At 52.4% G+C, this 26,689-nt stretch overlaps 1 protein-coding gene across 1 annotated transcript; it reads left to right on the top strand.

Moving 5' to 3' along the window:
- Positions 1-6,984: 6,984 nt before the first annotated feature.
- Positions 6,985-26,098, top strand: TMPRSS9 (transmembrane serine protease 9). Its single transcript, XM_081846035.1, has 19 exons — positions 6,985-7,527; positions 13,300-13,475; positions 13,969-14,096; positions 14,970-15,037; positions 15,148-15,314; positions 16,105-16,146; positions 16,470-16,583; positions 17,424-17,595; positions 18,107-18,381; positions 19,666-19,802; positions 19,915-20,230; positions 20,327-20,498; positions 21,342-21,613; positions 22,445-22,581; positions 22,906-23,254; positions 23,581-23,697; positions 23,832-24,003; positions 24,546-24,811; positions 25,050-26,098. The coding sequence occupies exons 1-19, from the start codon at positions 7,244-7,246 to the stop codon at positions 25,577-25,579; spliced, it is 3,894 nt and encodes a 1,297-aa protein (XP_081702161.1). The 5' UTR covers positions 6,985-7,243; the 3' UTR covers positions 25,580-26,098.
- Positions 26,099-26,689: the final 591 nt, after the last annotated feature.

The following is a 26,689-nucleotide window of genomic DNA, read 5'->3' as shown; positions in this document are numbered from 1 at the left end:
CTGGCAGGGCGCCCAGAGAGGGTGGAGGGGGGGGCTCCCATCCCAGCCAGTTCAAAGGCTCCACTGGTGGAACCTGAATGTGACTCATCTCAGCTGCAGAGAATCAAAGGCTGCTGGATGACAATGATCTCTTGTTCTCATCCATAATGATAAGCAGGTAACACAGGTGGCCTCTGTCTCTGCTCTGGCAGCAAGAGGCTCTTCGGGGGGGGGCACATCTTCCTCCCTCTGCACCAGCTGATGCCTACTTGCTCAAAACCATCTTTTTCACAATGACCCTTCTCCATCCAATTACAGGGCGGTTCTCCATCTTCTGATCAAATCAGCAGCTCACCCCACACTTCCCAGGGCATTCTACTTTCCAAACTGGTTTTCGCGGTTTCTTTAAAGGACAGATAAAGGGAATTGGCTCTGCTCAAGTGACAGGTGCTTCAGGTTGCTTGCACTGTGCCCAGTTGTGCTTGGATTCCTCTGCAAAATAGCAGCATCCTGGAGGCTGGAGACCCTGACTCAGCTCCAGCCATAGTAAGGAAAGGAAGGGGGATCAGCCAGTGGGTGCTGACCTACAGTACTTTGGCAATCCTTGTAGCCAAGGAAGATTGTTTTCAATGAACATGGTTTTAACAGTGAGTCTGTAAGTGACTGTGGAAGCCAGTTCTGGATCCACCGGTCCTTCCACAGTGGGGACATTGGTTTCCGGGCAGGAGTTGTTCATGGTGAGGGTTTGCCAAGCATGCTTCCCTCTTAACATGTTTCTCCCTTTTGTCCTGAGTTCGAGTGTCTTCAAAGTCCATGACACCTTTGGTAAAGGCTGTTCTCCAATTGGAGCTCTCGCAGGCTAATGTTTCTCAATCATCCATGCTTTTACTGCATTATTTTTTTTTAAAGATTTGCTATGAGAAAGTCTTTAAACCTTTATTGTTGAACACTACAGCATTACACTTTCCATTTTTAAGTTCGAAATAGAGTAGTTGCTTTGGAAGACAATAATCAGGTATCCGCACAACATGACCTGTCCAGCAAAGTTGACGCTGAAGAATCATTGCTAGTGATCTTTGCTTCTTCCAGTACACTGGCATTAGTTTGCCTGTCTTCCTAAGTGATGTGTCAATTTTTTCAGAGACACTGTTGATGGGATCTTTCGAGGAGTTGGAGATGGCACTTATATGTGGTCCATGTTTCATAAGCATACAGTAAGGTTGCTAGTACAATAGCTTTGTAAACAAGCATTTTGGTTTCCCTGCGAATGTCCCGGTCCTCAAGCGCTCTGCACTTTAATCAGGAGAAAGCTGTACTCGCTGAATTTAGGCGAAGCTGGATTTTGGCTTCAATGTCAGCCCTTGTGGAAATATAACTGCCCAGATTGGAGAAGTGATTGACACTTTTCAACGTTACACCATTGAGTTGGATTTGTGGTGCTGCAGAGGGGTTGTTTTGTAGTTGTTGGTGCAGCACGTTGGGTTTTTGGATGCTGAGCGATGAGCCAAGCTTTTTGTAAGCTTCTGCGAAGATACTTAGGATGGTTTGGAGGTTGTCTTCTCTGTATGCATCATCATCAGCATATTGAAGCTCTATGACAGAAGTTATGGTAACCTTGCTCTTTGCTTTCAGCCTACTCAAGTTAAAGAGCTTTTCATCTGTTCAATATAACCCTCACTTTTTTCTGAAATTCTGACTGCAAAAAGGTAAAGTGCAGCTTATATTCACGACGTTACAGTATGCAGCCAGGAGTGCGGGGCAAACAGTGTCAGCAGCTCGGCAAAGCAACTCCCACCCCGTTCGTAGTCCCCCAGAGAAGGGAGAGAGCGAGGAAAGGGAAAGGCTGCCGGCAACACAGCATGACTCCCCACCCCACCCCCAGTATGCAGCCAGGAGCAGTGAGGAATGGAGCGGCTTATATTTGGGTCCCCCCCTTTTTTTATCCCCCCCTCCAATTTTAAAGGTGTGGCTTATATTCGAGTGCGGCTTATATTCGGGCCAATACGGTATGATTTCTATTCTTGTGGGGAGTTTCCCTTTGACAAAGTGTAGGAGCATGGCAATTAAAATAATAAATAGAGCTGGGGTGATAACACAACCCTGTTTAAAACCTGATCCTACTGTGAATTGTTCACTTTGAGAGTCATTGTTATCTGTGAATCTGGCTGTCATATCATGGAGGAGCCAAAGGATGTTCACAAATTTATTTTCAGAAGGACAGTCCACAGGACAGTGTGATTTACAGTGTTGAAGGCCTTAGTCAGGTCAATAAACACCATATATGGGGGTTGGTTTTGCTCTCTGCATTTTTCTTGAAGCTGTCAAGTGGTGAAAATCATGTCCACTGTCCCCCTAGAAGGTCTAAAACCATTTTGGGATTCAGGAAGGGTCGCCTCGGATATTGTTAAGAGATGGTTTGCTAAAATCCTTGCAAAAATTTTGCAAGCCGCAGAGATATGCCTCAATAGTTTCCACAATCTGTCTCCTTTTTTTAAAGAGATTGATAATATTGGCATCCCTAAAGTCTGCTGGGATCTCTTCTCCCATATTTTTTCGATGAGCATGTGAAGTTGTTGTGTAAGTTCTATTCCACCCACTTTGAAGACTTGGGCAGGTATCCCATCAGGTCTGCTGGCTTTGTTGTTTTTCATTTGGTTAATAGCTGTACACAACTCTCCCAGATTTGGAGATACTGCAAGCTCATCTCTATTTTTTTTTTTGCAGAATTTTTGAGAGGACCTCAGCAGCTACAGGGGAGCTGCGGTTAAGGAGATGTTGGTAATGTTCTTTCCAGCGCAGTGCAATAGTTTCATTATCTTTTAGAAGTGTGGTACTGTCTGCTGGGCATAGGGGGCATATGCCATGATTTATTGGCGCATAGATGGTCTTTCTGGTTTTAAAGAAACTGTGCATCATGAGTGTCGGTTAAGCACTCTTGAGCTTTTTTATCCACCAGGTGTTTTTTCAGTTGTCTGGTTCTTTGAACCTCAACCTTAGCATTGGTTTTTTTTCCTTAGTGGCACAGTTTCTATCTCTTTGCCAGATCTGAAAGGCCTTCCTTTTCTTGTTAATAATGTGTTCAATCTCATCGTCATTCTCATCAAACCAGTCCTGGTGTTTCTTGGTTTGGTAACCAATAGTTTGTTCACAGGCTGCAATAATGGATGTTTTTAGCTTGGTCCGGTGTTCCTCAATTTTATCTGGGAAATCTGAAAGCAGATGGTCTTTATGGGTTGTGTGGAAACAATCCCGCTTAATGGGATCTTGAAGGGCTTGAGTGTTCATTTTGCGTCTTGGTTTCCTTCCTTGAAGCCTGTATTGAGGTATAATATTGATAGCCATTGTGGAGTGTATTAATCTGTGATCTGTCTAGCAGTTGTCAGCATTCATCATAGCCCTGGTAAGGAGCACATCATGGCAATCTTCAGCTTGGACAATTAAATAGTCTAAGAGGTGCCAGTGGTTTGACTGAGAATGCCTCCATGATGTTTTTAATTTATTTGTTTGTCGAGAGAGTGTGTTGGCAATAACCAGGTTGTGTGCTGCACATATTGTCAAAAGTAAGATTCCGTTCTGGTTGCTGTTGCCAATTCCTTCTTTCCCAATAGTCCCAGGCCACAGATCAAAATCTCGTCCAACTCTTGCATTAAAATCACCCAGGAGGGTAATTTTATCCTCCTTAGGCATCTCGGATAGGATGGTATGCAGCTGAGAGTAATTTTTTTCTTTAATGTTTTCGTCAGCATCCAGTGTTGGTGCATAAGCGCTTAGAATAGTTGCCTGCTGGTTTTTGGTGAGTTTTATTCAAAGAGTTGAAAGTCACTCATTAATGCTGGTAGGGACTTCTGACAAGAGCTTCACAAGATCATTTTTGATAGCAAAGCCTGCTCCATGTATTTAGAAGAAAGTGTACCCTCCTTTTTCTTCCTTCAGTTGTCCCTCACCTGCTTTTTGAGTTTCTTGAAGGGCTGCAACATCGATGTTAAAACATTGCAGCTCTCGTGCAATGATAGCAGTTCTGCGTTTGAGATGCTCATTATCTGTATATTCCATGTTCCAAAGTTCAATTGTCTTTTATAACCTCTGGGTGGTGACCTCACTGGGCGCAGTAATCCAGTCAGGGAAAAAGGGAGGCAGACTATGTTTAGGGCACCTTTTCTAGCCCATCCCCCTTTTTGGGGTGGAGCAGAGTTGGTCCTAAATAGGGCTGCTCAGTTGTGGATAAAGCTGCCAAGCTGCTCAACTGTCTCATTCCTTAAGGTTCATGACTTGGGGCTTCCAGACTTCACAGTCCTGCCCTCGTTACCATTTGCCAATCGCCATGGGACTTTTGGGGTTTGGGTTTGGGATGAGTTTTTGGAAGATGCCTGTGTGTGAATTTGTTTTATGTGTGTAGATCAGTGCACACTGACCAACGCACAGTAAGGCTCTGTTCTGATGGCATGAGGATCATGACGACCTCTGCTATAGCCTCCATCTGCCTTCACAACCTTTGTAACATACCACTTGTTATCTTCTGCCTGTTCTGCCATTGAGGACTTCTTGGATCATGCTTTATCTAGCTCCTTCCCTTTGACCTTACTGCCTTGGGTGACCCTGCTGGGAGTATGAGACTCCTGACGGCTGCACTCACAAGGGTCGTAGGAACGTGCAAGCCCACTCCCCACGACAAGGTGATGATATAGTGAGTGAGTGGGTGCTGATACGAAGTGCAGGGCAGGGCAGCCCCCAGTCCACACATGAAGCAGGCAAAGATTTGAAGAGGGTTTTTTGCAATCAAGTGGACAATAACTCTCCTGAAATAGAATTATAGGCGAGAAAGATTCTAGTCATCATGGTTCTGAACAAAAGACTGGTTGAAACAAGAACCTAGGATGCTGCCTTGGTCCAAGCCAGACCACAGGGTCCATCTAGCTCAGCATTGTCTATGCTGGTAAGATAGCTCAGTCGGTAGAGCGTAAGTCTCTTAATCTCAGGGCCATGGTTTCGAGCCCCATGTTGGGCAAAAGATTTCTGCATTGCAGGGGGTTGGACTCAAATCAAATCAAATTTTATTAAACGGTCACAGACCAGATTAACTCGTACAGCTAGTCAGCGAAGCATAGCACCGGAAAAAACAAGGACAATTTCAATACAAATTAGGTCATAACAGCAATTTAAAATTAGACTGCATAAATAAAGTTAAGTGTTTGCCTTCGCCTGCATATTGACATTGGAAAGCTCTTGTTTCCTGCGCCTAATAGCGGCTACACAGAATTTGGCAACATTGAGCGTAATTTCAGGAACCTTATCTTCTACCAAGGCTCTCATACGTTGGAGTTCTGGTCCATTTTTAAGCTTTTGTAAAACTGGGGCAATAAAGGTCAGGTGTAGATCCTCGTAGTAACTACAGTGCAGCAAAACATGCAGACTTGTTTCCACTTCCGATGAGCCACATGGGCAAACACGTGACTCATATGGTTTGCCCTCATATCTGCCTAGCAGCAGGGCAGAGGGCAGAACGTTAAATCTGGCCAAGGTAAAGGAGTGTCTGTACTTAGGTATTTGTAAATCAGCCAGATAATTTGCGGGTGAGAACCCTCTCCCAAAGTCTCTGATTGTGGCATGTTTATCCATTTTGCCCATATGACATTGCAGCTCTATGTCCCTAATACGTTGGGACACTTGACTTCTGGCTCTCTCATATCCTGCCGCTATCAAGGTCTGCGGGGAGAATCCCAAGCTTCTTATCTTTTCAAACAGGGAAGCTTTCCAGGTAGAATGGAAGGTGTCTAAGAGTGTTAAAGGAGCCAACCGGCTGGGGAAAAAATAAGTTTTAACCAGTAGTGTATCTTTAGAATCCACAACCGCGCGTTAACGGGTGGTTGTCCAACTTCTAAGCGGACAGCTATATTAGATACACAGGGGGGGATCCCCAATAAACACCGATAGAATTTTGTTTGGAATGCCTCCATAGGCGCAAAATTTTTAAAACTGCAACCCTGGGATCCATAAGTGAGTTGTGGAAGTAGTTTTGCAGCAAAAACCTGGGAGGCCGCCGGAACGTATTTACCCCCTTTCCCGTAAAAAAATCTTGTAAGGGCTTTATTGACCTTTCCTGCGTTGGCAATGGCGTTTTTCATCTGTTGGTGCCACGAGACCCTTTCCTGAAAAGTTATTCCCAGATATTTGAAAGTTGCTACCTGGTCAATAGGTTGACCATTAATTCTCCAATTGTGTTTCCTTCTTTTTTTTGAAAACACCATAATTTTACATTTGCTGTAGTTTATTGTTAGTTGTTCCGCTTGACAATAATCAGCAAGTGATCTCAAAAGCTTCCTCAAGCCAACGCAGGAAAAGGAGAGTAGGACTGCGTCGTCCGCATACAGAAGCACCGGGAGGGGCATACCTGCCAGTTTGGGAGGGTGGGCATTTTCTTTCGCCATATTAACTGCTAGAGATTAAATAGCGTTGGCGCGAGGACACATCCTTGTTTAACCCCATAGTGCGTTTGAATTTCTTTAGTTAGATGGCCCGACCGATCGCATCTTACCCTCACCCTGGTGTTTTCGTATAAACCACGGATAAGGCGTAATAAGCGTTGATCTATATTTGTAGCGCCAAGCTTTTCCCAGAGTCTGTCCCTTGGTATTAGATCAAAAGCCGATTTAAAATCCACAAAAGCTGCATATAAAGACCCCCCTTTTCTAGAATATTTGTCTGCCAGGTGTTGAAGGATAAGGGCCTGGTCTATAGTTGAACGCTTTGCTCTAAAACCAGCTTGAGCTTCTGATAGAATATGCTCTCTTTCCATCCACTCCACTAATTTATCACATAAATGAGCAGCGTACAGTTTGCTAATAATACTTAATAGACTGATTGGTCTGTAGTTAGCTGGCTCAGTTCTGTTTCCTTTCTTGAATATTGGAATAATGATGGCTAAACGCCAGTCCTCGGGGATAATTGCCGCTTGATTTATACTAGTGAACAAGGCGGCTAGCACAGGGGCCCACAGGGGGTTGGACTGGATGACCTTTGGTGCTCCCTTCCAACTCCACAGTTCTAGGATTCCTTGACTGGCAGAGGCTCTCCAGGGTTTATCAGCCTGACCTAGAGATGCCAGTGGGGACTGAAACTGGGACCTTCTGTAGTGGCTCCTTCCCCGCCCCACCCTCCTTCGCAAACTCCATCCCTATCCCCAAATGAAGCACTCAAGAATCTTCAGCCTTCCCTTGAGGGAAAACTGTCCCTCCATCCTCCTTGAGCATGGGAAATTCCATAATCAATGCTCGGGAGAACAAAGATGTTTTGGAAGCAGCAGCTGCAGCAGCCCCATGGACTTTGGGCTCTGCAGATGGCACCCCACGTGGCCAGGCGCTGCCAGGGAAGGATCCTCACCTGGGGTCTGCTGCTCTGCTCCTTTTGGCCTGTACCTTTAAGCTCCCCCACCTACACCTCCCTCCCCCTCCCCCTCCCCCCCTCCTCTCACCTTCCCTGCCCAACAAAACCTCCCCTCCAGAGCCAGAGACAGAGGGGAGCGGATGGAGCATGGCCGGTGGCTGCAGCCAGGTGAGCTCTGCTGAAACGACCGCCCTGGGCCAGGCAGGTGAGTCCCCGACCTGAGGGCGCCCTGCCTCACTCCCTTAAAGACCACCCTTGGGTGCTGCGGAGGCTCATGGGGGTGGGGGGAGGGGCGGTGCACCCAAGAGAGACAGAAATGTACGGCAAGGACCTCTGGTTGATTTCCCCTTCGAGGAAAAGTTGCCACCTTGGGGGGCTTTTCAGCTGAAAGGAAAGGCGAGGAAGCAGAGGCAGGAGAGAAGTGCCTCAGAATCTGGTGGTTCTCAAACTTTTCTCTCTGGGCCACTTTCAGAATAACAATTTGCTTGCGCCACAGAAATTATTTCTGCTTAGTTTTGTTTTCCAGCGTATCAACTAGCAGTGCTTGATTTATAACCTAGAACGCAACTTCTTTATAACATGATCATGGCACATCCAGAAAGTAAAAACCAATGTGGCTACATAAGAACAAGAACCTTTCCCCAAATGCAGTTATAAACCAGCCTCTTACAGGTGTGCTTTAAGTGTGAATACAAACTCAGTGTGAGCTTCCTTTGGCTAGGCAATCTCACTTATATCAGGTCTAATTTGAGACTAGCAAGCTCTCCTCTTGTCAACACAAAGAAGCCTTTCTCATCTCTGACCTTGCATATTTGTCAGAATTGGAAATTCTTGTTTCCAGCAATATGCTGCGGAGAACTGTGGAAGAATAGTCAATGCTTTTGACAAGAGGCATGGGTCCTGTTTCTCTCTGTAGAGCCAAACAAAATTATTTTGATACCGTCGTACACAGAAAAGTTTCAGCGTTTCTTGGATTGGCCTGGAATCTTCCTGTCACACTTGCCATCCTCTCGTGCCACACCCTGGGAGAACCGCTGGCATGACACGATGCCTGGCATGGAGACTCAGGACAGGCAAAAGGAAGTCTTTCTTCACGCAACGATGGCCACCAACTTCTGACACTCAGACAGATTCATGGGGCCTAAGGCTATTGGTGGCTACTAGCCAGGAGGACTCTTAAGTGCCAAAGCCAGTGGAATCCCAGTTTCTGGAAATCGTAGCTGGGGGGAGAGTTACTGCTCTTGGGGGCTTCCCAGAAGAGGTAACTGGTTGGCCAGTGACTGTGAAAACGGTGCGGGAACAGAGGGGCCTCCTGTGGCCTGATCCAGCTGTTGGTGGTGCCTTCAGACGTTTCATCAGAAGCCAGGAATTGTTTCCGTTGCCTTAGAAGGATCTCACCTTCCCAAAAGCTTGAAGGATGGTTGCAAGAGAGAACAGTGGGTGGATCGTCAGACTCTACTGTTCTTGATGGCAAATCAGGAAACTAACATTTTGAGACAGAGAAAGACGGTGCTTTGCTCCAGTCCAGGACAGTTTCCAAAAGGGCAGCCAAGCTAGTCAGCCTCATTGCAAACAATGTTTGTTTGCTGGTTGACTTTATATCCAGCTCTTCCTGCCAAGACCCACCACTTAAAAACAAAAACCTTCCTGAACGTCACAGTGTTCTAAAAGTTCAAAATATCCTTCCATCTATTCTTGCAAGCCACACATGGGGTTTTTTGCTGCGCTCAGGCCTTGCTTGGGGGCTTCTTCCCCTTGGAGGGCACCGGGTGGCCACTGTGTGTAAAAATAGGGTGCTGGAGCAGCCAACCCCACTTTGGGGCTGATCCAGCTGCTTGCTGCTCCTGCAGGGCTCTCCTGACATCCTTGTGACCCTGACTCTGGACTCATCTTGGACCAGAGCTATTACCTTACCTAGTAGGGTAAAGTCCATCAAGGTAATGGACTCAGTACCTGAAGGGTCAGGAAGAAGCCCCTGGACGTGGGGGAAGAATCTGAGCACAGATCAGGGTCCACAAAACTTGCTGTGCTGATGCAAAAGCAACTGAGCCATATAGCTGGCCAGGAGGAATTTTAGCAAGGGGAGGCAAAAGGCCAGAGTTGGGGTGTGACTGTAGATTATGAATTGGGACAGGGGATCCCACCTGGTGGGGATGCATGCAGGCACAGTCATTTGCACGTTAAACTACTAGCGACCCCCTTATCTTTTTTTTCAACATGGAAAGCTGCCAGGCCCCTGGGCTATGAGGCTCAATATTGCCCACACAGGCTGGCAGCAGCAGCTCTTCAGGGCGGGTCTCTGCCAACCTTTCCTAGAGCTGCTGCTGACGATCAAAGCTCAGCTATTATGGCCCTTGCTGTGCTTTGACGGCAAATCTGCTGGACAGATTCTTCATTGACAAGAGTTGGCTCAGTTGGTAGAGCATTAAACTCTTAATCTCAGGGTTGTGGGTTTGATCCCCACGTTGAGCAATTACTGTTGGTATTATTAATAATAATAATAATACCCCGCCTATCTGGCTGCGTTTCCTCAGCCACTCTGGGCGGCTCCCAACAAAATATATATAAAAGCAACAAAGCATTAAACATGAAAAGCTTCCCTAAACAAGGCTGCCTTCATATGTCTTCTAAAAGTCAGATAGTTGTTTATTTCTTTGACAGCTGATGGGAGGGCATTCCACAGGGCGGGTGTCACCACTGAGAAGGCCCCCTGCCTGGTTCCCTGTAGCTTCATTTCTCGCAGGGAGGGAACTGCCAGAAGGCCCTCAGAGCTGGGCTGAAGATGCTCCTTCAGGTATACTAGGCGGAGACAAAAGATTATTGCCTTGCAGAGGATTGGACTACATGACCCTTGGGAACTCCTTCTAGGAGTTGGTCCCTCCCACTCTGCAGAGGTTAGATCTCTGTGCAAGGAAGTGGGGGGCACTGTGGCTGAAATGGTCTGAGTGCAGAGACACCTCCCATGCCTCCTGGCAGTGGCAAGTTGGTTTTCATGAAGGGATGCTTTGCTGCCCAAAGGGCTTTCCAAACCCAGGAGGGCCATGGCTGTTTGGCAGTCAGTTCAGGGAGCGTACGCCAAGAAGTGCCTCCAGCGCCCCTTGCAGGGGCATCGCCAGCCCCACCTGGCAGATCTGGAAGATGGAGGCAAAAGCAAGAGCGGGGCTGCCCACTCCGGCCCTCTGGCCAGCCTTCACATGCCAAGCAGTCTGCTCTGGCCGAAACTGCCGCTTCTCACAAAGCAGAAACCACAAAGGCTTTGTTCTCTGGGGAGATCCCTGGCAGGGCTGGGCAGAGAAATCAGAGAGGCCTTTCTTCTGGCGCTGATGGAGCTAAACCTGGGGGAGGCCAAGAGGCCTGCACACAGAGAGGGCTGTTTCACTACCAGAGTTCCAGACGGTGCCCAGGGATCCTCTGCGCTTACTTTGCAGGTGCCAGAGGATGTTTGAGCGCTTCCATTTGCCTGCCCTCAAAGACCCTCCAAGTGCCCCTATTTTCCAGGGACATTCCAGATATACAGACGCCGTCCTGGTTTCTGATTTGATCCTGGGATATCCCGCTTTTCCTTAGGACGTCCCTATTTTCAACAGAGAAATGTTGGAGGGTATGATTAGTTATGTGAGCCCTGAGCCAAGGAGATAATACAACCTTTAGAAAACATTTGAAGGCAGCCCTGTCTAGAGATGTTTTTTAAATGTTTAATGTCTTATTATGTTTTTATATATGTTGAAAGCCGCTCGGTGTGGCTGGGGCAGCCCAGTCAGATAGGCGGGTATTGTTGCTGTTGTTATGGAATAGGATGTCCCTAATAAGAATAATAATAAATAATAATTTATTACTTATACCCCGCCCATCTGTCTGGGTTTCCCCAGCAACTCTGGGCGGCTCCCTACAGTATATTAAAAACACAATAAAACATTAAAAATCTCCCTAAACAGGGCTGCCTTCAGATGTTGTTTCATTGGAGGGTATGCCCTCCCAGCCTTCCCCAAGTTTCCACTGGGGGCTCTGATTCCTTCTGATCCCCCCCCATCTCACATTGGGTCCCTCCCCTTAGATGCAGGGAGCTGTGGGTGAGGAGGGTCCGCTTTCCAAATTTCCGACAGCTCCTCAATCTCACACTCAAGAAAAGGCCATTCTCCTCGTAGTGTTAAACTCTGGAACTCCCTCCCACAGGAGACAAGGATGGCACCAATCTGGCTGTCTTTAAAAGAGGAACTGGACAAGTTCATGGAGGAGAAGAGGGCTCTGGGGGGCTCCTGAAACCGCAGGAGGGGAGAGTTGCTCTTGTGCTTGGCTCCTGCTTGCAGATTTCCCTTTGGGCACCTGGTCAGCCACTGTGAGAACAGGATACGGGGCTAGACAGGCCCCCTTTGGCCTGATCCAGCAGCCAGGCTCTTCTGATGTCCTTATGTAACATCTGAACTTCCAGGTCTTTCGGGGTATTTGGCTGCTGTGGCTGGTGGCTGGATGGGCCCCCTTTGGCCTGATCCAGCAAGCTTGTCATGTGTTGGAGGCAGGGGTGCCAACTTGAGTAAAATATTGTGGGGACCCAGGTAAGCCCCTCCCCACATGATGCAGTGTGTGCACACCATCTGAGTAGGAATGCCCATCCACTTTGGGGGGGCCCAGCTCCCTGAAATATTCTATTGTGGGGGCTGAAGCCCCCACAGCCCCTAGGAGTTGGAGGCTCTCCCAAGGATTAGTCCCAAACTGCAGTTGTCTGTGTCATTTAGTTGAAAGCAGCCCCCCCATGAAATCCCAGTATCCTCCCAGAAGTAGAAGCATTTCCCCAACCCTTTCACAATGAAAGTGCAGGATAACAACCCCACAGTTTCTGAAGAAGGGAATTATTCTCAGCCCCAAGTAACGGCTGCAGCAGCCAATGATCAGGACGGCTTTCGTTCCATTTCTCCTTTGCTTTCCACAAGAAATGGCTCAAGGAGAATTGTTCCTCGGCTGCCTTGTCAGGGGCCCCAATCCCAAGGCTCCCCATCCCCAGGCAGCACCTGCAGATTCTCCCAGGGACAAGAGAAGGGCTGAACCGAAGGGCTGAGCGCCAAGCGGCTCATTGAGATGCAACCAGGTCAGCACCGCATCTTCTGATATTGAGTCAGAATCCCTTTCTTGTAACTTGAAGCCAATAGTTCAGGTCCTCCCTTCCAGAGCAGCAGAAAACAAACTTGCTCCCTCTTCCATGGAACAGCCCTTTAGATATTTGAAGATTGCTCTCCTATCTCCTCTCAGACCCCTCTACGCTAAACATACCCAGCTCCTCCAACCATTCCTCATAAGGCCTGGTTTCCAGATCCTTGATCATCTTGGTTGCCCTCCCTGTGCACACCTTCCCGCTTGTCAACATCCTTCTTAAATTGTAGTGCCCAGAACTGGACACAGGACTCCAGGCGTGGTCTGACCAAGGCAGAATAGAGCGGCACTAGGACTTCCCTTGATCTGGACACTACAGTGGTACCTCGGGTTACATATGCTTCAGGTTACAGACTCCGCTAACCCAGAAATAGTGCTTCAGGTTAAAAACTTTGCTTAAGGATGAGAACAGAAACTGCTCCGGCGGCGCGGCAGTAGCAGGAGGCCCTGTTAGCTAAAGTGGTGCTTCAGGTTAAGAACAGTTTCAGGTTAAGTACGGACCTCCAGAATGAATAAAGTATTTAACCCGAGGTACCACTGTATTCTGCGTATGCAGCCTAGAGTAATGTTAGGGCTTTTTTTTGCTGCTGCATCACCCTGTGGACTCATGTGGTCCACTTTAGACCCCAGGATCCTTTCCACATGTCTTACTGGCATGTGTCCAAAACGGGAAGGGGAAGGTGGACCTAAGTGGGAGGGACACAGTGTCTAACCAAATCTTCCAGAAATCTGAATACTTGAAATCAAGAATCCCTTGCCAAAGCCATTTTAGTCCGTTTTCTTCCCCCAATGTAGAACTTCTGCAGTCTGCAGGACAAGCATGGAGCCGCCAGTAGTCCCTGCTGGGAAACCAGTGCTGGGGGGAGAGAAGTGCCGCCCTGTTGCTGGGGGAGGCAGCACCCGCTGCAGGCTGACCCTGGTCTCCATCCTCCTGGGTGCCATCACGGCCAGCTGTGGTGGGATCCTGATGGGTGAGTCCATCCCTGCGGAAATTTGATTCATTTCTCAAACTTGCCTTACTTCCTTAAATTTGTGTACCCTGCTTCCCTTCTTTGTCAGGCGTTTACACCTGAATTCATTGCAATATCTCATTAGCATTACAGTCATACCTCGGGTTACAGACGCTTCAGGTTGTGTTTTTTTGGGTTATGGACGCGCTGAAACCCGGAAGTACTGGAGCGGGTTACTTCTGGGTTTTGGCAGTCGCACATGCGCAGAAGCGCCGAATCACAACCTGCGCATGTGCAGACCCTGCGGGTTGCGAATGCTGTGGGTTGCAAACTTGCCTCCAGCATGGATCGCAACCCAAGTGTCCACTGTACTTCATTCATTTTGTAATGTTTATGTGCTGCTTGGCAGCCTGTCCAACAGGTGCAGATTGGGGTGCTTCTGTCCTGGCTTCTGCCCCCCCCCCCACGCTGGTGCTTTTACACCAACCCACCCTGTGCCTCTTCCTCTCTGCAGCCTTCCTGGTGAAGCAGGAGTTCCTGGCAGATCACCTGGTGGAGCTGCAGGGCCTCCGTTATGAGAGCAGCCTGCAGTGCCCGAGCTCCAACTATCGCCGCACCTTGACGCCCGTCCTGGAGAGGCTGGTGAGGGCAGAGAGAAGAGCCCCTGTGGGGCGTGGGTGGGTGGGTGGTTCTGCAGATGAAGCACTGGAGGAGCTGGGGGTTTGGGGTGGCCATGGCAGGCTTTGATCCCTTCAAGGCAGGAGCAATACTGGATTTAGGGGGCTGCAGGCGAGGCAACACAAAATTGAAAACATCAATCACTGATAAGATCCATGTGGGGGCGCCAAATTTTGGCCTTGCACAGGGTGCCATATCACCACTTTTTCCTGCTGGGCGTGCAGGGGGGAGGTTCGCTGACAGTGGGGAGCCAGCTGTAAATCACACTTAGCAAGCTGGAGTTCATGCTCTCTTAGCAAAAACAGAAGTGTCAGGCCTAATGAACACAGCAGCTCACCTCTGGTAGGTCTTGCTCCCATGAAGCGGTTGCTGAGGCTAAAGGTCCCCATCTCCCCACATCTATCTAAGCCTCCTCCACCCCAGGGTTTCCCCCAAGCAATCAGAGACTCTACCTGCATGCAGCCAACCTCTCCCCTGCCCTCTTCATGCCTCTTCTTGTTCTGGGAGAACAGCGGGGAGGGGAGCTTGTTGGCACAGGAGTGGGAGACACCCCCCCGACTTCCCAGCCAGACTCCTCCCTGCCTCTTGGCCTCCTTCCTCTCCTGTTTCAGCTTCTGCCTCCGATTCTGGACTCCTCTCTGCCACAGACTCCCCGCTCACAAAGCCCTGTTACCTCTTCCTCGTCTTCTCCCTCTTCTACCTCGTCCTCTTCCCCCCCAGGCTCTGGGCCTTCTTTCTTGGGGGTTCCCCCAGCTGGTTCCTCCCACCATTCCTCTGCGTTCAACCAGTTCATGACAGTCACCCGTTTGCCCCCCCCCCTTTTCTGTCCCATCTCAGTTTAAAAGCAGCTTTCAGAACTCAGCCCTGGAAGGGACCTGTGACAGGTGCTCCGTCTTGCAATACAGGTAGGCTAAGCCATGAAGTGTGTCCTGCCCTGCCCCGCCCTGCCCTGGTGCTGCAGGTGAGGGGAAGCAGCCTGGCCCCCACCTCCTGCGCTTGTGTCTCCACTTGGCAGGAAGGGCAATGCCAGCATCCTGGTCCACTTCCGCCTATGGTTCTCCTCGCAGCCGCTCAGCCCAGACGCAGAAGAGCAGGCGCTGGAGAGGGGCCTGGCAGCTGCGCTGGGCAATGGAGGAATCACTCTGCCCTCCTACGGCACCATCTGGGCAGCCTCTCTCACAGGTAGCCTGGCATCATCCCTCGCCCATTGTCCAGGGGTAGGGAGGGCAGGCATGCAGGTGGCCTCGCCTTCTTCTCATCACCCCCCTGTGAGGTAGGCTAGGATGCAAGCAAGATCAGTCCCTGCCTGAGTGCAGAAATTCAGATAGGGGCCTCCTACTCCTCCTGCCAGTCACTGCAACCTTCTCACCCTGGGGGCAAGATGGCAGCTTTTGCATCTCAGCCAGGAAGGTGAGGGGAGAGCTGAGGGTTCCTCACTGGATGGTAGCCAAAAGGTTGGGCCTTGCTGGACCAGAGGGAGCTTAGAAAATCTTTGCACTCTGTGTAGGCAATGAATGCAGGGGCTTTGTCCACACACACACACACCTGTCCTCATCATGATATTGTTAAATGTTTGTATACTGCCCTAGACTTGTTGATCTCAGGGCAGTGCACAAGATAAAGTTACAATCTAAAAACACAGAATACATGATAAAAGTAAAAACCAAGACAACCCAATAATCTCCCCTTAAGCACACGTTGTCCCCCAAAGGAACCCAGGAACTACAGTTTGCCTCTCATGGAGGTACAACCCCAGCCCCCTTAAATTACAGCTCCCAGGATTTGGGTGGGGGGCAGGGAGCCACGTACTCTAAGGGTTAGGCATGGGTCCAGAGCCCTGTGGGTTCAAGAGACTTGCTGGGGATTTCAGGAGAGGAGGGGTCCCAGTTCTGGGCCGGAGTGGCCTCCATGGGGAGCATTTGGGCTTTTGGAGACCAGCCCCCATTCTTCACCCCCCCTCTCTCTCTCACAGGGCTGAGCAGCGACTCCCCTTCAGGATCAGGACTGAAATCAGGTAGGCTTCTTTTAACATTTTGTGAACTCAGGACGTGGGTAGAGAGCAAAACAGTTTTATTCTCTGCAAAGCCATGGGGGAGGGGGAGGAAGGGGCTATCTATGGCTTCTGGCCATGCTGGCTCTGCGGGAAGCAGACAGCCAGTTGCTGGGCATCTTAAGCAGGCAGGAGAAAAGGCTGTTGTGCTCAGGACCTGCTTGGGGATTCCCATGGCAAGGCAAGGTCCAGCTTCCACAGGGCTCCCCCGAGGACCTTGGCCCTCCCCAAAGAGCAGCTGCCTCGGGGGAAAGAGGCTGGGACTCATCCTGCTACCACCCTTGCAGGCACCTGCCCAGGGACAGCCTTCACCTGTCACAGCGGCCAGTGTGTGCCACGTGAGAACGTGGAGTGCGATGACCAGAGTGACTGCCTGGACGGCTCCGATGAGGCAGAGTGCGGTGGGTCCTAGTCTTCTCCTTCCTCTCCTTCCTCCTTTGCCCCTCCTTCTTCTAGGGGTGCTGGGACATTCCCATCCAGGGGTGGTCTCCCCTGGGTCTCTCTCTTCATTCCATATCCTGGCGGGGATTTCCCCCATGTGGTTTCAAAGGTGAAGCAAAGGGGCCTCTTTGGTGGTTGTATTAAACCAGGGGTCAGCAAGGTTTACCTTGCCTGGGCCAGATTGGTCCTGCAGAGATCCCTCTGTGGGCTGGATCGTGCGCGTGCATGAGCACATGCACCCACAATTTTCGGCGTCTGCACATACGCAGATGCAATTTTCGGCACCGTGGAAGCGAGTCCCTGCACCGTGCTGTGCCAGTTTAGCGCAGCATGTGAGCGGGCAGCTCGTGGACCTGTCAAACGACCTCTGCAGGCTGCTTCTGGCCAATGGGCCTTAGGTTGCTGACCCCTGCATTAAACAATTAAATGTGCAAAAAGGAAGGCGTTAAGATGAACACTGGAAGTGGCAGGTGGGAGCTGCCATCTCAGAAACAGACTCCCCCTCCAGGAGAATGCTTCTTACTGCCTGCTGCTGGCACCTCCTTGTATCAATGAACCTAAGAACAGCGCTTTGAAAGCCGTCCAAGCTGGTGGCCGTAGTCCATAGTTTCACCAGTGAAGGATTTTCTTTCTCTGGGTTCTGAATCCCTCTGCTTACTGCTGCCACCTGGGGGCAGATAATTGTACCTGCAGCCTCTTTTTAACCATTCTGCTGCCACCTGGTGGCATGTTGGAGTTACTGCAGACCATTTCTACCCCTGAGTGGGGACTGCTGACCCCCCCCCCCTTGTCTCTTGCAGACTGTGGGTCTCGGCCGGCCATGCAGGCAGCTAACCGGATTGTCGGGGGGTCGGAGGCCACTCGGGGGGAGTTCCCCTGGCAAGTCAGCCTGCGGGAGAACAACGAGCACTTCTGTGGGGCCACAATCCTGGCTGCCAAGTGGCTGGTGTCTGCAGCACACTGCTTCAACGAGTAAGCCCGGCCGGACCCATTTCTTTGCTTCTCCCGCAAGAGACTGAGTGCACCATGCCTTGCTGGGTTGTGGCAAGTGGGCAGCTCTCTGGTGCTGAGAACCTTGCAGGGTTAGGGAAAGAGACTGGAGGTGGGTGGGTGGCACGTGGGGCAGCTGCTGGGTCTCAGGCCTTTGGTGTGACAGGGGCTCACCCTGCATGCAAAGACAGACTCCGATGGACAGAGCAGATGAGACCGAGTGTGGGTCCAGCAGCCAAGAAGGCAGGTTCTGCCTGTGCCGGTGAGGGAAGTGTGGCTATTCAAACAATAACAAGTCATGGTGCTTTTAATAAACACATTCCAGATATATTTGTATTTATCCACACAGTATCTGCCAGAGCTGCCATCTCCTATCCATTGTTCAAAGTGGCCCATGTCAAAATCTCCCCATTGAATCAATATCAGTCTATTGGCAGATGGAAGGGTGCAAGGAGTCCATTGATGTGCCCTGAAGCTCTCCTGCTGCCAACAGGTTCCAGGATCCGGGCACCTGGACGGCCCATGCAGGCACCGTCTGGCTGAGCGGCAGCGAGAGCAGTGCAGTGAAGACTGGTGTGAGCCACATCCTCAAGCACCCCTCCTATGACACAGACACGGCCGACTATGATGTGGCGCTGCTGGCGCTCTCTGAGCCTTTGCCCTTCGGCAAGTACGTCCAGCCCGCCTGCCTGCCGGCCTCCAGCCATATCTTCCCCTCTGGCAAGAAGTGCTCCATCTCCGGCTGGGGTTACCTCAAGGAGGACTTTTGTAAGCACCACCTTTGGCGAGGCAAAAGTGGAAGGAGGAGTGGGGGCCACGGCTCAGCTGAACCTACCTCACCGGGCTCCTGTGGAGATGGGGGTGGTGTGGCTCAGGCAGGGCTACTACAGGGGGCAAAAGGGGCTGAGCTCTGCACTGAATTGGGCAACTGTCCCCCTGAGGGATCCATCTGAGGAGGAGCTCTCCTTGGCTTCACAGACTGCATTGTACGGTGGGTAGTTTTGCCACAGGCAGGGAGGTAAAGGTGAGCCTTGGTGTGGTTGAGCACTCCAGCCTCAGTTGTTCCCTCAGTGTGCTGCTCCCTACTGGGGGGCAGGTGGGGACCTTAAGGTTGCTTTTCTGCACAAAGGTTGAGGTTGCTGCTGCTCCACCCCCTTCCCCACCTCCTCTTCCCTCTCGTTGCCCCTGGCCAGCTTCACCCAAAGGAACATTGTTTGGGGCAGGAGGAACTGAGCACCCCCATTTTCTCTGTTAATCCTGAGATACCAGCCAACCCTTAGCACAGATTTGGTTTGGTTTAAGATTGTTCTTCTCCTTTCCCAGCAAGAAATGTGGAGCTCGCAATAGCAGCAGCATTTTAAAAAGCGAGTGAACAGACATTGCAATTACTATAAGGGAAAGCACAGCAACATTTTGAAAAGAAGAGCAGCAGCAAGTTCATCAGAAGAATTACACACAGGTCCAGTTATCCAAACTCTCCTTCAGACAAAAAAAAAAGTAAAAAAAATCCTTGTCCAAACGTGACAAATTCATACCAAAACCTCACCATACAAGCTGTGGATTCAAATATCCAAACAGCCAGAGCTGCATTTTGTACTTCAAGGAAACAAGCAGCCTTAAAGAATCCTGACTTCTTTTGTTTTGCTTGTCCACAGCAGCCATTCCATCAGAAAACATGGTGTGGATTTAAAGAGAGCATTTCCTGCTTGTTTGCCTTTTGCAAAGTTTCAGGATTTCCTCCTGCGTTTTCTAATAATTTTTGGGTCAAAATTAGAAATGAACCCATAGGAACTGATGAAAATCATTGCCTTGTTATGCAAACGCAGACCTAGCAAATGATTTCGTGAGAATGCTGTGCATACTGATAGTGGGACCTGTGTGGAATGCAATTCAACAACCCCATAGCCATTCAGTTCAGTGCCTGCCCCTCAGCTGCCCTGCCCTGGAGAGCTCAGGGTGCCTGGAACTGGCAGGAGGAGTCCCTGTCAGGATGTGTCCACCTGAATTGCCCTCAGGCCTTGCCACTGGGCTCCACCTTCCCTCTCTCCTCAGTGGTGAAGCCAGAGCTGCTGCAGAAGGCCGTGGTGGAGTTGTTGGACCAGACACTATGTGCCAGCCTGTACAGCAACGCCCTCACCGACCGGATGCTGTGTGCCGGCTACCTGGAGGGCAAGGTTGACTCCTGCCAGGTATGGCCAGAAGCAGCCTCTGGGAGAGGACGTGTCTGGCTGCAGGGGGAGCTCCGGGAGGAGGCCTCTGGCATGCCACAGTGCCCTTCTTCTCTCCTCTTCTCACCTACAGGGGGATTCTGGGGGCCCACTGGTCTGTGAGGAGCCCTCAGGCCGCTTCTTCCTGGCCGGAATCGTCAGCTGGGGCATTGGCTGTGCGGAGGCTAAGCGCCCAGGGGTCTATGCCCGGGTCACCAGGCTGCGGAACTGGATCCACGACACCATGGCCACGTTCACGGCCCCACCAGGCCTCACCCTCCCCTTGATGGCCTCCACCACCCTCCTGCCTCTGGTGTCCACCAAGGGCACCACCACCACCACTGGCAAACCCCTACCCAGCCCCACCACAGCTGGGGGCAGGCCAGCTGCCACGGTACCACGGCCCCAAGGTAGAAAGCCCCCTGCCCTGCACAGGGCCCAACTGGACTCCTCCTGGGGCTTGGGGCACAGCCGTCACAAGCTCACCCATCTTTTTCTTTGTGCAGAGTGCGGCCGCCGGCCCAGCTTCTCCAAGCCCATCAAGATTGTGGGGGGCCTGGATGCCTCTCGCGGGGAGGTCCCCTGGCAGGTCAGCCTGAAGGAGGGGCTGCACCACTTCTGTGGGGCCACCATCATCGGGGAACGGTGGCTCCTTTCAGCTGCCCACTGCTTCAACCAGTAAGTAGGGAGAAAGGTGGTTGCCTCAGGTCCAAATTGTAGAGTTCGAAGGGGACCCCCAGGAGCCACCCAGGCTAACCCCCTGCAATGTAGGAACTGCAGCTAAAGAATCCCAGACAACACTAAGGTTGCAGGTTTGATCCCCGTTTGGGACAGTTGCCTCTTCCTACATTGCAGGGGGTTGGCATAGAGGAGCAGGGTCCCTTCCAGCTCTACGGTTCTGGGATTCCATGCCTGCCCACTCTCTGCTTAAAAGGAGGAAGAAGGGTGCCCCACTTTCCAATCAGCGCCCTCCGCTCTCTGAAATTGGGAAATGGATCCTGGGAACTTCTGCAAATGGGGACTCAGGTGCCGTAATGGTTGTAGCTTAGTGTGGCACCTTAAGGGCAATTGATGTCACCAATCCGCACTATCAGTTGGCACTGGGGGACACCAAACCACCCATTTCCCCAGAAGCAGGAGAAATTCCACCCACAGCAAGAGGGTCCTGGGTTGGGCGGAGGCGGCTTAGTGGGCAATTTCCAATTGCTTGAAAGCTGTGGGGACTTTCAGTCTTGGCAACTGATTTTCATGCAGTGAGACCACTGGGATCCTGCTCAGCCAAGTCTGTGGAGGTTGTGTTTTTGCAAAGAAAGAGTTCTCTCCAACTTTGAACTGGCTGATTACTGACTGACAGGCTGTTGTGACTCAGGAGGAGAGGAAGGAGCTGGGTGCGGGAGAGACCCCTTTGTGGGCATGGTGACCCCCAGAGATGAGCCCCCCCCCATTCACCCACCTGCCCCTGGCCTGGCCGCCACTAATGGTATGTCTGCGCCTGTGTCTCGTTTCTGCTCCTGCTGGTAGCACCAAGGTGGAGTACCTGACAGCCTTTGCAGGCACCACCTGGCTGTCGGCGGCAGACAGCAGCTCTGTGAAGGTGAGCGTAAGGCAGGTGGTGCTGCACCCCTCCTACAACCCGGCCCTGCTGGACTTTGACGTGGCCGTCCTGGAGCTGGAGCGCCCCCTCCCCTTCGGCAAGGTCATCCAGCCCATCTGCCTCCCTCTGGCCGTCCACAAGTTCCCCGTGGGCAGGAAGTGCATGATCTCCGGCTGGGGGAGCCTCCAGGAAGGCAATGGTAAGCACTTCCCCCTCCCCCTTGCAGGCAGCGCAGGAGCCAAGGAGGCAGGCCGTTGGATCCATCTAGCTCCCTGCAGTCTACACTGACTGGTAGCAGCAGTTTCAAGCAGGGAGCCTTTTCCAAACCCCGCTTGGAGATGCTGCAGAGGACAAATAGCTCAGTGGGTGGAGCGTGAGACTCTGAATCTCAGGTTCATGGGTTTGAGCCGCATATTGGGCAAAAGATTCCTTCATTGCACAGAATTGCACTAGATGACCCTCAGGGTCCCTTCCTTCCACGACTGAACCTTTCTGCATGCAAATCAGGCTGCTGAGCTAGTAGGGAAGGGATATTCCAGAACGTTCAGCTTTAAAAACAACACATGCACTTTTGTATGTGGATCCTCCATGTGCAGGAGCAGTCTAACCGGGCTGTTTCACAGAATTGTAGAGTTGGAAGAGGTTCTGAGGCATGCCACTAGTCCAGCCCCTTGCAGTGCAAGAATCTCAACTCAAGCATCCCTGACAGATCCCTGGTCAAAAACCTCCACCGCCTTCCAAGGGAATCTGCTCCACCATCAAATAGCTCATGTCTTCAAAAAGTTCTTCCTAATGTTTAGTCAGAATTGCCTTCCCTGCAAGCTGAACCTGTGAGTTCGAGTCCTGCCCTTCAGAGCTGCAGAAAACAAGCACCTCCACCTTCCATGCGGCAGCCCTTCAGATATTTGAAGATGGCCACCCCCATATTTCTTCCCTCTTCCTTTCATGGGTGTCCTGGAAACTTCCCTCCAGGAGCTACTGGACACTGCTCTGCCCCCTGACCTGACCTTCGCTCCTCCCCTCCCTGCAGCCTCCAAGCCAGAGAACCTCCAGAGAGCCTCTGTGGGAATAATTGACCAGAAAACCTGCAATGTCCTCTACAACTTCTCCCTGACAGAGCAGATGATCTGTGCTGGGTTCCTGGACGGGAAGGTTGACTCCTGTCAGGTGAGGGTGACTGAGGGTGGCCAGCCTGGGACGCCCCATTCCCACTCAGCTTCCAAAGGGCACCTGATCACAGAGCTGGGTGCTCATTGGAAGGCCCGTTTTGAAGTGTAACGTTCCCCCTGCAGAGTGGGCCACTCTGGTTAAAAGGACCTTCTTTGGGGGCCCCAGGGCTCTTTTCCAGACACACTAGGGGCCACTTTGCCTCTGGGACTTGGTGAGGGCGGAGTTGAGAAGAGACCCCTGTAAGACTCCAGAGGGAGCTTCTCCTGTCTGGGAAGCTTTGTTAGCCCTTGCTGAGCTGGTTGCTCCCATCTCTCCCCACAGGGCGACTCGGGGGGGGCCCTGGCCTGTGAGGAGACGCCAGGCGTGTTCTACCTGGCGGGGCTGGTCAGTTGGGGGGTCGGCTGTGCGCAGGCCAGGAGACCCGGTGTCTACGCCCGCATCACCAAGCTCAAGGCCTGGATCCTGGAAACTATCTCACCATGCCCCAGCACCACAACCAAGGCCGCGACCACATCCAGCACCACAACCAAGGCCACAACCAGTGGCAGCGCCGCCGCCTCCTCCCCCAGCCTGTCTTTGGCTAGTCAAAGGACCACCCAGGCCAGCCTCAGGGTCACCCCCAGCACAACCAGGCCACCAACCAACACCCCGAGAGCCACCCAGTTCGCAGGTACATGGCGAGGACACAAATGGGCAGAGGCTGAACATATAAATAATAAATTATTGTGATTATCAGCAGGGTGCCAGGTGAAGGCTGATGCCCTCCAAGGCAGGGGGTGCAGGACACTGCAGGGGTCATCTTTCTTGCTGTGAGAGACTAAACATGGCCTCTGCCCCACTGGGAAGCCTCTCCTTTGGGCTGGGCCTGTCACTGTGCCCAGCCCTTTTGTGGCCCACACAGCTGTGCCCAGCGAGCTGGGGGACCCCTGTGCAGGCCAAGAGGGTGGAGGGTCTCAACTCCCCCATTAACTTGCTCCCCACCCTCCCTGCCCCCAGCTGTGCCCTGCACCCCATCCACCTTCAAGTGCTCTGGCAAAGTCTGCATTGGGAAAGCGAACCCCGAATGTGACGGCGTCATGGACTGCAGCAACGGCAGGGACGAGGCCAACTGCAGTAAGTGACCTCCCCTCTCCCCTAGTCTACATTTAGCTCTGCTCACCCCCAACCAGACGGTGTGGGGGGCAAGCAACGTGGCAGGGGGCTCACAAGGGTGTCCTCTCAGCCTGCTTCTCTTCCCACCCACCTAGACTGTGGCTCAACCTCAGCTTTGGCCTTCAGCAAGATCGTGGGGGGCAGTGGCGCAGCACGAGGGGAGTGGCCGTGGCAAGCGAGCCTGTGGCTGCGGAGGAAGGAGCACAAGTGTGGGGCGGTGGTGGTGGCTGACCGCTGGCTTCTCTCGGCTGCCCACTGCTTCGATGTGTGAGTTGGGGGGCTGGGATGAGCGCTGGGGGTGGGGAGAGGTGGCATGTGAGTCGGGGAGGAGGGGGTCTTTCTGCAGCCATTGCTCCCCTGCTCCAGGAACAAGCTCCTTGCTGGTGAAGAAGAGGACCCTATCCTCTGTGCCTCCCCAAGCCAGCAATGTTTTCATAGCACAGGAGGGCACTGCCAGACCTCCCTCCCTTTGGATCCCAGGCATCCCCTTTCCTGTGAGCCGCCAAGCAAGGCCAGTGCATTCAAGAGGTGAGATGAGGCAACTGCCTCAGGTGGCAGGATCCATTGGGGCAGCAGCTGCAGTCTTCAAGGAATGCACCAAGGTGAAGGGGAGGGGCTGCTGGTCTCCTCCCACCCTTGTTCCTGATGTAGATCTTTACTCCTGGCTGGGAAGTGGAGGGAGCCACTGGGTGATTCTCCTCAGGTGCCAAAATGTCTTGGGCCAGCCCTGCCCCCCTTTTCCCTGGAGATTGGGGAGACGGGGCAGGCCTTGGGCTGGCCAAGGGTCCCAGGTGCACCATCCTTCTCAGCTACAGCGACCCCAAGATGTGGGTGGCCATCCTGGGGACACCCTTCCTGAGCGGCCTGGACGGGCGGGTGGAGAAGGTGTTCCAGATCCACAAGCACCCCTTCTACAACATCTACACACTGGATTACGATGTGGCGCTGCTGGAGCTGGCCTCCCCGCTGAGCTTCACCAGCACCGTCAAGCCTATCTGCCTGCCAGACCACGCCCACCTCTTCGGCCAGGGCGCCCGCTGCGTCATCACCGGCTGGGGCTCCACCAAGGAGGGAGGTAGGAGGGAAGCTCTTCCTGGCTGGGTGGGGGAGCGCCCCAAAGAGGCAGCTCTGGCCCTCGGACCACTCTGGCTTCCCTCAAAACCCAGGCAGCCAAGCAGCCTCAGATCAGCTGGCTGGCTCTATGGGGTGCCCACAGGCAAAGGGCAGGATTGGGCCCTGGGCCTTCCTTGCTGTGAGTCTCCTGCCCCCTCTCGCTGCCGGGAAGCCCAGTTCCACTCTGCCCTCCCTTGCAGGGCTGATGGCGAGGCAGCTGCAGAAGGCGGCCGTCAACCTCATCGCGGAGCAGGACTGCCGCCGCTTCTACCCCGTCCAGATCAGCAGCCGGATGGTCTGCGCCGGGTTCCTGCAGGGGTCTGTTGACAGCTGCTCTGTGAGTCTTGGGCACCCCTCCCGGAGGGCCCACACCACCTCCCCCTCAGCCCTGGCTGCATCAGGTGGGATGGGAGGGAAGCCCACAGCTGGCCAGAAATGGCTGGAGCTGGGGGTGCTTATGAGAGGGGAGGAGGGAGAGAAGGCAGTTTGCAGGGCCTGGGGGGTCCCCTTGCCCCGGAGCCCCGTCCCTGCTCCCAAGGACACTCAGTGCCTTCTCCCTCCTCTGCAGGGTGATGCTGGCGGCCCCCTGGCCTGCAAAGAGGCTTCGGGAAGGTGGTTCCTGGCGGGCATCACCAGCTGGGGCTACGGCTGTGCCCGCCCTTACTTCCCGGGGGTCTACGCCCGAGTGACAGCCGTGCGGGGCTGGATTGCGCAGAACCTCAAGGCGTGACTCAGGGAAGAGGCAGGGAAGTGGGGCCTGGCTGGGAGACGGAAAGCAACTCTCCTTTGGAAGACCCTATGCCTTATAAACCAACAGAAACACTTTTAGAACATGTTTTCTCTGAATAAAGAGGCTCGCCTGCCTCACTTGGACTTCACAAAAAGGGCAGGAGGAGGTTCCCCCTTCCTCTCCTGGCCTGTCCACTCTATCACCCCATGATCTCTGGCCATGGCCCTCGTGGAAGGGAGGGCAGGTGACCCCGAGCCGCCTCTTGGGAACACAGGCTGAAGGACGGATGGACAGACAGGGATCCTTGCCTCAGGAAGAAAGCGTTTCCCTTGGACAGTCTGGCCAGAGACACTGCCTCGACTTCCCTTCCCGCCTTAGCTTGGCCCCTGGGTGGGGGCCTCTGCCTTGTGCCGAAGGGCTGAATGTGGGGTGGCCTCAAGCCTTCTCTGTGCAAAGTGAGCAAGAGAAGCGCTCGGAGGAGGCCAGAGCAACGGACAATTAAACAAACCCCTTTGTGGAGTTTGGTGTGTGCTGGGGATTTTGTGCTACGCAAACAAAGATTCTTTCTCCCAGCTACCCTTAAAAACAAAGCCAGTCCCAAAATCTGCAGAAATGGGGTGGGAATGTCTCCCCTGCTATCCACAGAGACCACACCCCCCCCACTTTCACGAGCAGCACGAGGCCTTGGGCTCAACTGGAAGAGGTTCCCTGGGCCTCCACCTAAATGCTCCCCTGTGCAAGAGGGGAAAGGTCCCTTCTTGTAGAAATCCAGCAAGTCAGGGAGAAGTGGCCAAGCGTCTGTTTTCAGAGGGCAGGGCTTCTTTCTCCGCACAGTTTGGTTCAGGCCTGCCCTATCTCCTGCCCCCAACCTAACTTGGTTCATTCCCCGTGCACCACCGGCTCCAAGTTCTGCAAGATCCATAGAATCATAGAATCACAGAGTTGGAAGAGACCACAAGGGCCATCGAGTCCAACCCCCTGCCAAGCAGGAAACACCATCAGAGCACTCCTGACATATGGTTGTCAAGCCTCTGCTTAAAGACCTCCAAAGAAGGAGACTCCACCACACTCCTTGGCAGCAAATTCCACTGTCAAACAGCTCTCACTGTC

The sequence above is a fragment of the Podarcis erhardii genome, assembly GCF_964252035.2.
Source record: "Podarcis erhardii genome assembly, chromosome: 18".
Lineage (NCBI taxonomy): Eukaryota > Metazoa > Chordata > Lepidosauria > Squamata > Lacertidae > Podarcis > Podarcis erhardii.
This window is presented reverse-complemented; position numbering and strand designations above follow the sequence as displayed.